Source organism: Pungitius pungitius, chromosome 17 (assembly GCF_949316345.1).
Source record: "Pungitius pungitius chromosome 17, fPunPun2.1, whole genome shotgun sequence".
NCBI lineage: Eukaryota > Metazoa > Chordata > Actinopteri > Perciformes > Gasterosteidae > Pungitius > Pungitius pungitius.
The window spans coordinates 2,921,717-2,933,891 of NC_084916.1; the positions used below are offsets into that span (position 1 = coordinate 2,921,717).

The window sequence follows — 12,175 nt, forward strand, 5'->3', positions numbered from 1 at the left end:
GGAGAACTCAAGTGAAAAGGGCAAGAAAAGAGCTTAACGGGCTTTTATACTTCCATTCATGGAAATGTATTTATTAAAATACCCCTAAATGGATCTACTATTTGACCGCTCATTCTTAACGTTGCATTGTTTAAGAAACCGCATCGGGCATACAGAGAGATCCATTTCTGAGCAGTAAATACTTGACAATGGGCTGATATGTCAATGTTTTTACTATTGATTCAGGCTCTTATTTCCAGCAAATAGTTCATGCACAGTATTTGCAGATCAAGTGCTCATGTTATCTGAAGTGTCAATCACAACCTCTTAAAGTTGGCTTCTGTTCTGTTTGACTACATTCCCCAGAAGCCATGTCTCAACTTAGTGGGAAAATAAGACAGGAAATGGGCATAATTTGATCACTTTGCCTTTATTCAGTGACACCACCAGCACAGAGCCGATGTACCTCACATGACCTCAAAATTGCCTGTTTCGTTCCTCCTGCTGGCGTCTCACTGGTTCTTCAGTTGATACTTAGTTTCAGTAAAAATTAGTCAAGGTTTAAAACCGCCAAGGGTTTAGTTATCTACATTTTTTTTATTATATTTAATAAATATCCTTAATTTTCCTGCATCGGTATACATTTAGCACGTCATTTTACTTTCGTTAATAACTCTTCTGGGTTGAGCTCACATTGCCTTCCCCATGTATTCACCTCATACCTTTCACATTGCCTATATGAGATAAGTCATTCTGTTTTATAAACATTCAGAATTTGTTAGAGTTGAGCAACACTGCTGAGATGACCATAAAATAAATCCGATTATAGAAGCTTGTTTATTGATGACCTGCTACATTTTGTCAATCCTAATTGTCACAATTGGCTCATATTTCACACACACACACACACACATATTCAGTTGAACGCTACATACACACCACTAAAATACATCTTTTTACACAAACCTTTAATAGTTTAACACTCGCAGAAAGCCAATCTTCCTCATTCATTCTCCTCCATCCATCACCTCAACCTCCACCTGCTCCACCATACATATTCGTCTCGTATTCACATTTTTCCTTTGCTTTCTTTCGATATCAAACCTCCAGAGATCACTTTGGATCAAGCAACCTTTGACTTCTTTCTTTCCTACATAACCGGCACACGGACATTTAGATCCGTATCTGGTTTTATACGTTACAGCTTTCTCTTGAATTTAAATTAATGCAGGTCAGATATCAAATACATATGATAGGTTAAAAAATTGTAATTCTTTGTTATGTTATTATTGTTATGAATACATTTGAGTTTATACAATTAAATATTTCTCTTCTTTAAATACATGTGAAATAATTAGTTTTTTTTAAATATAATTTAGTTCTAGTTGACTGATACAAAACGGGAATTTCTTTTTTCGATTGTTTCTATTTTGATTTACTTTTAAGTAGATTATCCTTTCCACTTCCACAAGCTTTAACTGTAAATGTGGCATATATAGAAAGAGCAGACATGATCCAGATGCTCTCCAGAGGTTGAACCAGCCCTCCTCTAGTCTCCCCGTGGGACCTGTGGCTCTACGCGTGGATGCTTTGGGAAGGAGCCGTGCTGCTCTCTCTGCTCCGGTTTGTACCGGCCTGCGGCTGCTCTTCGTTGGCCGGCGTGTTGCGGTGCTGCAGCCGGCGCGGCGCGTGGCGGGGCGGCAGGGTCAAGGTGCAGCAGGACACTCCCACGGTGGGCTCGGGCAGATCCTCCGCCGCGGACCAGCTGTCTGTGGCCGGGTCGTACTTCTGGACGGCCGCCTTGTAGCGCTTCTCCGCCTCGTTCCAGCCGCCCAGCAGGTACAGCTTGTCGGCGAGCGGGGAGAGTCCGGCGGTGCTCACGCCAAGGGGGAGCGGGGCGGCACGGTTCCAGCCGCTGCTCTCCGGGGAGAACACCTCCACGGACAGCACGTCTACCCGCTCCCCGCCCGGCCCCAACTGGCTCCCTCCCACCACGTACACCTTCCCCCCGAGGGCGGCGGAGCAGTGCCAGCCGCGCGGTGTCTCCATGGGGGCCTTCTCGCTCCACGAGTCGGTGTCAACGTTGTAGCACGCCACGGAGCGGGAGTAGGCGCAGTTAATGTAGCCGCCGGTCACCAGGAGGTCTCCAGAGGGCAGGGTGGCGCTGGAGTGGCAGCAGCGGGGCACCTCCATGGGAGCGCGCATCTGCCAGGCGTTGGAGGACGGCAGGTAGCTCTCGGTGGTGGCCAGCAGACCCTCCACATTGCGGCCGCCGATGGCGTACAGGCGGCCGCCGCTGGCTGCCAGAGAGAAGTGGGTGCGGCGCTGTCGCATGCTGGCCAGGTGGAGCCAGGTGTTGAAGCGAGGGTCATATCTGTGGGAGGTCAAGGGTCACGTATTTCATAAGCAGTGATGAAGGCCTTCAGGTGTTTTCCCTGATCCCTAAAAGCCCATGTCTCAAAATCTGCGTGTTCCCCAACTAACTAGGTTTAATCAGGTGACCAACCTGCATAGTTGGGACTACATGATTGGTAGTAACCTTAACAATGGTTAATCCGGCTCGAGGGGTGTTTCTGTGCACACCCGCGTATCGGGCCATGACACGTGTGTGGCGATGTGTAGCGCGAGCTACCTGCTGAGGGTGCTGACGGCGTGCTTGGCCTGGTTGCGGGCGTCGTTCTGGTCCTCCCCTCCCGCCACGTACAAGAAGCCGTCCATCACGGCCACACACTGGTTGAAGCTCTTCGCCGGCAGCTGGGTGAGGTGACGCCAGGTGGCTGTTCCTTCTCGAGGGTCCCTCCATAGTACCTTGATTACAGAGGTCAAAGGTCAGCGGAGGTTTTTTTTTTTTTTTACCAAGGTTATGAATAAAAACGACACCAAAGCACCGACCTCGCGGCTGAGAGCTCTCTCAGTGAGCGACGGGCGCCCACCCACGCTGAGCAGGGCCTGCTGGCCGGCTCGGACCTGCGTGCGTCGGGACTGCAGGGTGTTCTGCTGGAAGGGCAGCAGGTGGTAGTTCATGGCGTCCACCAGGAGCCGGTGGCAGTGCGGGTCCATCATCATGCGGGGCACCGGCTGGATCTGGCTCACCAGCTCGCTGGCGGGGATCGTCTCGAAGCGCACGTGGGACAGCAGCTCGGCGGCGTGAGCCTGGCGAGAGGAGTCGAAGTCGAGCCACTTCATGGCCAGCTGGTGGAAGGGTTCACAGGGAAGATGTTTAACGCATCGCCACATGTCGTGTTTTATTATTTCTCAAGACCAAAAGGTACGTGATGGGCATGTAGCTATATACGTCTATAGGATGTCAAATGTAAAACACATCAGACAATAGGGAACAGAAACATTATTAAATATGGGCCAAAAAATAATATGAATACGAAGTAGAAACAAAATAAAAATAAAGATTTTGATTATTGATGGTAATGAGAAAAAAACAAATGGATTTTTTGACATTACACTGAAGTGTAAAAGAAAATCATAAAGCTTGGAATTTATTTTTTATTTATTTCAATTATTTATTAAATTCAGTTTTATTCCTTACATGTCTGCCAACATTATGCCACCTTATTTGCTTTTGGGGACTCACCCAAGGTGGCAAATTCAAATAAGGAAACCATATCATTAAATACAAAATCTAAACCAAATGAATTTGGATTTCTTTTTGGTCATAATACCAATTCCAGTGGTAAAATTAAAGTAGAAATGTAATCTGAATCAGGATGAAAGTCTCATGGGGGGCAGTCAGATCGCTGCTTCTCTCAGCTGTCTGTTTATGTCGTAACAGCGTTGCATATTAATACATCAGCTCCCTTCTTGAGTACAGTGAGGTACTGTCACTGTGGTTCTGGGTTTCTGAACAGCTGGTCTAGAGTCTGCTTTTAGGGCCGGAGTGAAAATAGCAGCAAAGGCCCTGAGGGTCAAGGAGTTAATCCTGGAAGCCAGTTTCCTCCTAGAGGACCTGGCACTCAGTTAGAATATCACCAGTGAATACATTTAATTGACAGCACGTCATGTTTCCAACTACCAAATTTCCAGCTACAAATTTAAAAATGTTGACTTTTAGAGACAAATCTTGACCCCTGACCTGGAAGGCTGTGACCTCTGAAGGCAGCAGCAGCGAGTCGTCCTGCAGGAAGGCGGAGATCTGCTCTAGGGTCAGCTGTGTGAACAGGGGCGTGTCCGCGAACTGCACAAAGTTCTCCAGGACGAAGCGGCGTGCCGCCTCGCTCACTGACGTCAGGCCGTAGGCGGCGGCGATGTTCCAGATGTAGACGCAGGTCTGCACGTTGAGCTCGGCCATCAGGAAGTCCATGCACATCTTGAGGAGCTGAGGGATCTGCAGGGTGGCGGCGGCGGAAGCGGTGCAGCCGATGGTGTACAGGGACATGTGGACGCGACCCAGGTAGGCGAAGGTGATGACGTTAGCCAGGCCTGCGGGCGGAGCGAGACCCGACATGTGACTTGAAACCAGATATATGTCAAGCGTTGTAGACACGAGAAAATGCATTCTAGATAAAGGATTTCAAACCAAAGTCAAATTCAACAACATTCTAGCTCCTCAAACGCACCGTTTAGGGCTCAATGACGCTCTCGCTGAGTCAAACATTTGTCATACGCATCATTTTAGTGCTGTGCCTAATGTTCTCTTTGTATCTTTTCATATTGGAGATTATTTTCTTAATTAAAACATAATTAGGTGAAAATAGGACCTAAAGGCCTTCACAAAGTTCAGATATTACATTTTTCATCACAAAACAATCCACACTTGTGAAGCTGTGATATCTGCAATTTTCTGTCATTCTGTGGATTAATATTGTGCCTCAGCTTGGACTGAATTGGAAGGTGTACCTAGAGGTGAGAGCGACGGGAGCTCCAGGCGCTTCATGCCCGGGTCTTTGGCCAGAATCTCCCTGAAGTACTGACTGATGGAGGAGATGACCAGCTTGTGGACGTCGAAGGCTTTCGTCTTACAGGCTAACTCCAGGTCAGTCAGGAACCTGAGGGGATGGATGAGGACACACATGACACAATACACGCGTGATGATGTTGGGCCACATCGTTGGATGTATCGTAATTGTAATGATCATTTATTATAGTTGTGCTGTATTGTAATCTTGCCATATCTTTACTGTACAGTAACGTATGTTAAATGTACTGTAATTGTGCTGTATTATAATTTAATCACTTTACTACAGAAACAAAATTATAAAGTATCATGACTGTAATGTACTTATCTAATTCAACCATGTTTTAATTGTAAGCTCATTAAATCGTAATTGTATTGTTATTGCAATGCATTGTAATCTTACTCTACCATATTGTATCATAAATATACTGTATCCAAACTGTATTGTATGGGGAGTATATCATGTATGAACTGAATTGTATAGTATATGTACTACCACTATACACAATTGTATAGCATCACTTGCAATGCGGCACAGAAAGCATCTGAACCCACTTCTCCTGCCGCATCTTGCTGAGCTCCTCCAGCAGGGCGTTGCCGTGGAGCGGTCGGGTCAGCTCGCTGCCCAGGCCGAGGCCTCGCTCTCCGGGCGCGATGACCGGCGGCGGCAGCGGCAGATTGAGGCTGTTCAGCTGAGCGATGTCCAGCGCCGCCATCTGCTCGATCTTCTTCACCCGGCTCTCCACCACCACCACGCCGTCACCCAGGCTCTCCACCTTCAGCGGGACTGTGGCGGCCTCCGCGGCGGCCTCCGCGGCGGGCTTCTTCTGGCGGGAGGCCTTCTTCTTGGGCGCCATCGTTGGACCGGTGATGTTGTTTTTTTTAGGTTTTAGCATGTGTTTACTTTACACCCGATGGTTTCCAATAGCACGTGTGGTTTACTGGGATTACTTCGTTTCAGGGTGTTGCTTCACTTGCTGGAAATCCAGCTGATCAACTGAATTTTTATTTAAAATGTGGTTGGACTTGTTTGGGATTGCTTATCATTAAGTTGGTGTTTTTACTTGAACACAGCACACAGCACCTGGAGAACAAAAAGGAAAATACAATGATTTCATTTTCATCTGTAAAGTGAAGAGTGGCTCAAAGTCTTTTCTCTTTATTTTATTGATCTTTACATGTATTCCTTCTTTCCCACATACTACATACTGGTGCACAAGGAGCCGCAAGTCTCACAGTGTTTGAATATCTTAATGTTTGTCTAACTTTACGCAGCCTTTTGTGTCATGTCCAGGAAACTTTGTTAAGTTCATTTAATCAGGTGTGTGTCTCGTGATTTCCTGTTTGATTTTTAAAGTTAACCTTCCTCTCGTTTCAGACAACGTGCTCCTTCCCCCTGTGTGCTGTCCCTTCCCTGCCCTTGGTTGTTTCCACCCGTGTGTATATGTTGTGTGTGTCTTTCTTTGTCCTGTGATAGTAAAGCCGTGTACCAATGCCCTTTTGCCATTGCTAAGTCTTGCTATTGTTTTTTTGTACTTTGTTCAGGCTCGATTTCTGTTGGTCCTTTTTTCAGCCATTTTATCTAAATGACTCCATAACATGTATTTACTTTGTAATCTCCATTGCTCTTGAAGGTTTCTTCATCTCTCCTTTGTCCGCCACAATGACCCTTTGCATCGGGAGTTATTAAAGGGGAAACTGTGTTCCAAAGCCAACAGTAATCAACAGTAATCTCCTCATAAACAGCCGGGGGCTCATCCTGGCAAGTGTTTCCCGCCTTCAAACCCCAGTTTCACGGTCGCTGGAGGACACGACAGACCTACCGACAGATGCACATTTCCCAGCTAATCTCTAACAACACACAACAGAACGCCGTTCTCTGCACCCAACTGGGGGGGGGGGGGGGGATCACCTACACACTGTCTCCATGAGCCGGCGGCAGAGTGAGTGACAGGTGCGGGTGTCCTGTAAAGAAGCTGGAGGTTAGGTATTTCTGGTCTATCAGCTGGAGGAAATCTTAGTAATGATCGCCAACAGAGCGAGGGGGACCCTGGTAAACAAACATGGGCAATAGGGGAGGTTCTTTTCTGTTCTCTACTGTGAAATCAAACCGGAATGATGCAACAACAACAGAGAGCCAAGTGGTCAGCAATGGTGTCCGAAGTCAACCGGATACTAAAATGCTGTTAAAGGCAAGGAGTGCATGGTGATGTCACTAATTGGCCTGATATTTGAGGAGGAAAAGCTCTTTTGGTGTGGTTTTGGTTTTCAGGTCCACTAAATCTTAGCTGTGCTCTTCATTTGTTAAAAAAAAACATAAATAAGTGAATGTTTAGCAGCTTGGAGAAACAACACCAAATGCATCAATCAATCAATCAATCAATCAACTCTCCAGCCATCCCAGTGAGGCTGTGCATTGCCACCTGAACAACATTCAGCTCAAGTGACAGTAGCTCAAGCTCAAAGCTGGAGGGCTTCATGGTGACTGGAAGTTGGCGTCCGGTGGTGAACAGCAGCAGGAGCTTAGCCTCTGGCTCGACGCTTGTTGTGGTTCAGAGATCAGCTCGGCGGTGTAAACTGCTTTTTGGAGTAGTAATGACCTTTCCCTCATTTCATTTAGACATTGCATTTAGCGCCAACTTTCAGTTTGTCCAATACTTTTTTACTCCCAAATATATGCAAAACTAATGGCATTTCCCATTAGCCTGAGCTCTGCCCTGCTCAGCAAAAAATAGCAAATGTTTTTCAATTTAACACGCTAAATTAAAATATTGAGAACAGTGTGCTAGGATTCTCATTGGGAGCAAATTATAAGTCTGACATTAACATTTAGTGCACAGAGCTGCTGGCATGACTGTATACTCTTAAAGGACAGTATGTACTGTAGACACCTGGTTCTTTGGGAAGAAAACCCTCCATTTGTAGATAAAAATGGCTCTTCTAAGGTCAGGAAAACAAAACCGATTTTAGGTTATTAGACGAGAGGCAGTATAATTATTAATGATAAATGACATTTCCGACATCCCCCGGCCACACACTGATCCTTGAAGTATTTTGTACACTGTAAATGTAATTTGACATTTCACGCTCATGGATGTGCTTGGAATGTTTCTTGAGTTCAACGCTCTTGAAACAACGTCAGATTGTCTCCTGATGTCTCTATTTCTAAAATACCTTCTCGGACCATTTCACACGTCATTAACGAGCTCATCTACTGGCCATTTTGAAGAACACTGACAAGGCTGATAACGCTACTACCAGGGCTTCTGACCACGAACCTCCCTTCTTTCCACCGCTCTCGTTCGCTCAGCGTCTGGACGTTCCTCGTTTTTTAAAATAGCACGCAGGCTCGCCGGCCAACGAGGCTCCACACATGGGCCGACACGGGACGCCGCATGGCGGGGCAGCAGCTGTTGTCGGTGTCATGTGCAGAGGAGGGGCTCACTGTTACTTGTTGATACGTCGCAATCCCCTTTTAAACAGTTGGAGAAGCTACGATTGGCCGCCAGGAAAATGTATAACCTGAGTACACACACGCGCAAAGTGAATTCAAGTTGTTATATGACATCTGCCAAGAGATTCTGTGAATGTGCCCCTGAGCCGTTAAAGCACGTGGGCTTCGATGAATTGAATTGATGTCAAACATGTATTTGTTTGATGCTAAATCAACCAGGTCGAAGACATCTTACATCTTTTGGGTGGTTTGGGCCTAATAAACACACAATCCGTAGACCTGGAAAAACAACATTAAAAACATTCCCAAAACTTAAATATATACAAATATAGACAGATGCATTGTCTTTACTTAAATAATAAAATCTGCAGTTACAGAGTAAAATTGTTACGGATTACATTGTTAATTATAAATACTGATGCATCAATGTGAAAGCAGCATTTTGCTATTTCAACTGCTTCAAATCCAAAATAGGGGTCGGCCTCCTACAAAGGGTTGGGATGATTATATTATGTTTTACATTTTTATTTTTCATATGGGACATAACTTCACATGGATCTGTCTTCGCTCTTTCGGAGAATTACAGATGTAGTTTTTTAAAATCTCTTTTGGCATCACATTTTTGTTTAAATTAAACTATCCAATGGCTGTGGGGAAAATTTAAGGAGTTACTGGTATATAAATGTTGTGGAGTAAAGTTATAGAAAATCACAAGCCCAAAACGTAGAGCTTAGTATTATAACTATAAATAAAAAAAAGTTCCCAAATTCTAAAATCTACGAAATGTAAAAATCTTGCCGACGTTTCAGACAAACCAACCACTTGATCAGTCACTCTGGCATGAAAATAATGTGTGAAGAGATCAGCCTTCATATATATATCCGGGACCAATGTTAGCGCAGGGAGCAGCTGCTCTGTGAGCCACCATACTGAGAACCAAACCTCAACACCAACCCCCAACCACCACCACCACCACCACCATCATCATCATCACCACCATCATCACGGACAGACTGGATTAACAACAGTAGCAGAGTACATAGTCTTGTAGATCGATTTTCAACCTTCCTATTGTTTAACAGCCCTGACAATCAGTGTGGTAATGCTTTACTTGCTTTAAATGCTTTTATTTCCTTAGAACGTTTAATACTAATCACATGTACAACAGGTCTAGTTGATTCACACCCAATTGAATAATTCCAAATAAATACAAAGGTGCCAAAACCTGTGGTTTAGTCACGTGGCTCATTTATTTCTCATGTATTTGTCTTTGGAACATATATTCCAACATATATATGTATGTCACTTCTAGTTTTCAAGTACCTAAATAGTAGATACAGAACATTTGATAGTATGTGTCTTCTTTTTTCTACTTTTACCTCTTCTTCTTATATGTTACATGTCTACGTTATTGTGATAGCAATGGGAAAGAAATGCATGATAATGAGAAGGGAATAATAAGATATCTAAAGAGATAAGACATCAATGTAAGACCTCCAGGAGTAGTAGTCATTTTGAATCACTTTGTCCCAAGCAAGCTTGCAGCTTCTAGTTAACAATTGACATTCTTTGCATGCATGACCTCCTGTGTCTTGGACATGACATGTCATGTTTAAAGCTATAGTATTGAAACTGTCTCTCCTGTTATCTAATAGCTGTTTTGTGTGAAAACCTGTTCCTCCAGGTAAATTTAAACATTTTTAAATAATTGCACATTAGTTTGTGGTTGCCAGGTGACCTGTGTGTGCATGTGTTAATTGAAACAGCAAAAAAAACTGTCGTAGTGCATAAGTAGAGGAGAAGTTTGGTAATCTTATCACCCGGGGGGGCGTTAGTTTTATTTTTAGATGCGACCTCAGTGCGTGAATCCGCTCAGTGTTTGAAGATGGTCAACGTAGTTGAGCAGGAATCAAATTCACTTGTTTTAGTTTTGATGATGGCCCAACATCAGATTTATATAATTCTACACGGCTAACTCTCTCCAAAAAAGCAAATAATTCCATTCCCAAAAATGGTGAATTAGTTCCTTTTAACCCTCAATAGTATAAACCAGCTGTGAACATGAGAATATGTGTCAGGTTTATATGAAAATACTTTAGCATGCAGTTGCTAATTTGTCCTTGCAGCAGCTCAAAGGAGTTGTATTCGTATTTGGGAGATGAATAGATGCCCATATTGTCTCACTTTTGCTTCCGTTTTTTTTCTCCACCCACTCTGGAGGAGAAATATCTGTCTCATTAACTTCTTATAGCTGCACTATGTTTACCAAGTGGTCACTAACTGTGTGTACCTGCTGTTTGATGCCGAGCAAAAAGTATGCAGTGGGCTTTTTTGACTAAAACAGGCGTTATGAGAGCAGTTAGAGAACCAAGTGTTATTTTGTCCGCCACTTGGACGTACACACATAAAAACACCACACTGCGTGCTTCCCCAAATCCCCAATGTGGCTGCAGCTGAATTCCTTGCCCATCTTGTATATGTATTTATAGGTGCTGGCAAACACAACGTGTCCTTTGTGTGTGTGTGTGTGTGTGTTTTGTCTGTGTTCCATAGGACTGGAACGAGAGGACACCCCCTCTGTAGAGTAGTAACTTAATCCTACCCACACGACCAAATTGGTATTTTTTTGTTTTGGTTGAATATGAATCTATTATTTTAAATATGCATTGCTAATTGGTATGATGCGGTTATTAGATGTAGCATTTGCTATGCAGTTCCCTGTGGTGGTAGTCATATTGACTTCGGGAAAAGTAGCAATCAAATCATGTGAAAATACATTCTTCAAATATCTAACATAAGTAAAACGTATTACGTAAAAGTGAAATGTAATTCAAGTATCAGAAGTGAAAGTACTTATTGGGATGATACTCTCTGTCAGTAACTTTAAGTGATAAACGCTTCTTCTCCCAGTGATTTGTTAAGCAGCAAAACAAAGGGTGTTGTTTTTACCTCTTTCTGCCTCCTGGTTCCTGCTCTTCTTCCTTTTGCTCTCTCAGTTCCTCGCTTCAAACTCTCCTTTACGTTCTCTCTCTCCTTTACTTCGCCTGTCTGTCCTCTGCCTGTGCGCTGTGTGTGTCTGTGTGCGTGTGTGTGTGTGTGTGTCTCAGCATCAGGGGAAAATCAGATTCCCATCCAACGTTGTGACGTGTGACTCAACCCCCCTCCACCCCCCCCCCCCCAACCCTCTAAAATCCAAGCCCCTTGTTTCATTTCCCACCTCCTCCAACTTCTGCCTCCATCACCAAATACAGGCACACGCCGGCGCCCTCCCCTCCAAAAATATCCCATTAGAGGCCAGCTCTTCTTGCACCCGGCCCTTCATCCACCTCACCCCCCCCCCCCCCCCCAACACACACAGATTTGGCCCTGAGTCTGCTTTACATTTTTAATCGTTGAGATCCCTCATACCAAAACAGGATGAACTCACCAGAGGAACCTATAAAAAGTGTGAAAAAGTTCAGAGCTTCTTATCTAAAGTGTCTCTATGGGAAGGTCGCTTTAGCTTATCGATGATTAAAGTTACTATCTATTAACAAACAGAGATGGGAGAAGTGTTGAGATTCTTTACTGGAGTAAAAGTACCAAAAGGACACTGTTACACTGTGGTTGGTTTGTTGGGTTAGATTTCTGCACAATTGTTTAATTAGTTATGTTAAAAAATTTCTTCTGATCACGTGAATGATGAAGTAACTACCGTTTCACTCCAAATTACACAACCCCCATTGCAAATTAGGTTTATTGACATGACAACTCAAATAAATACAATGTAAATAGCTCTCAACTAAAACTCTGAGTGGATTTTCCAAATCCAATCCGTTTTAATGTCCTCGTAT

General features: G+C 44.2%; 1 protein-coding gene across 1 annotated transcript; it reads right to left on the minus strand.

Moving 5' to 3' along the window:
- Positions 1–390: 390 nt before the first annotated feature.
- klhl43 (kelch-like family member 43) lies at positions 391–11,463 on the minus strand. Its single transcript, XM_037474669.2, has 7 exons — positions 11,292–11,463; positions 5,444–5,972; positions 4,831–4,979; positions 4,067–4,413; positions 2,872–3,171; positions 2,612–2,787; positions 391–2,353 (listed from the first exon to the last, which is right to left on the minus strand). The coding sequence occupies exons 2-7, from the start codon at positions 5,782–5,784 to the stop codon at positions 1,555–1,557; spliced, it is 2,112 nt and encodes a 703-aa protein (XP_037330566.2). The 5' UTR covers positions 5,785–5,972; positions 11,292–11,463; the 3' UTR covers positions 391–1,554.
- Positions 11,464–12,175: the final 712 nt, after the last annotated feature.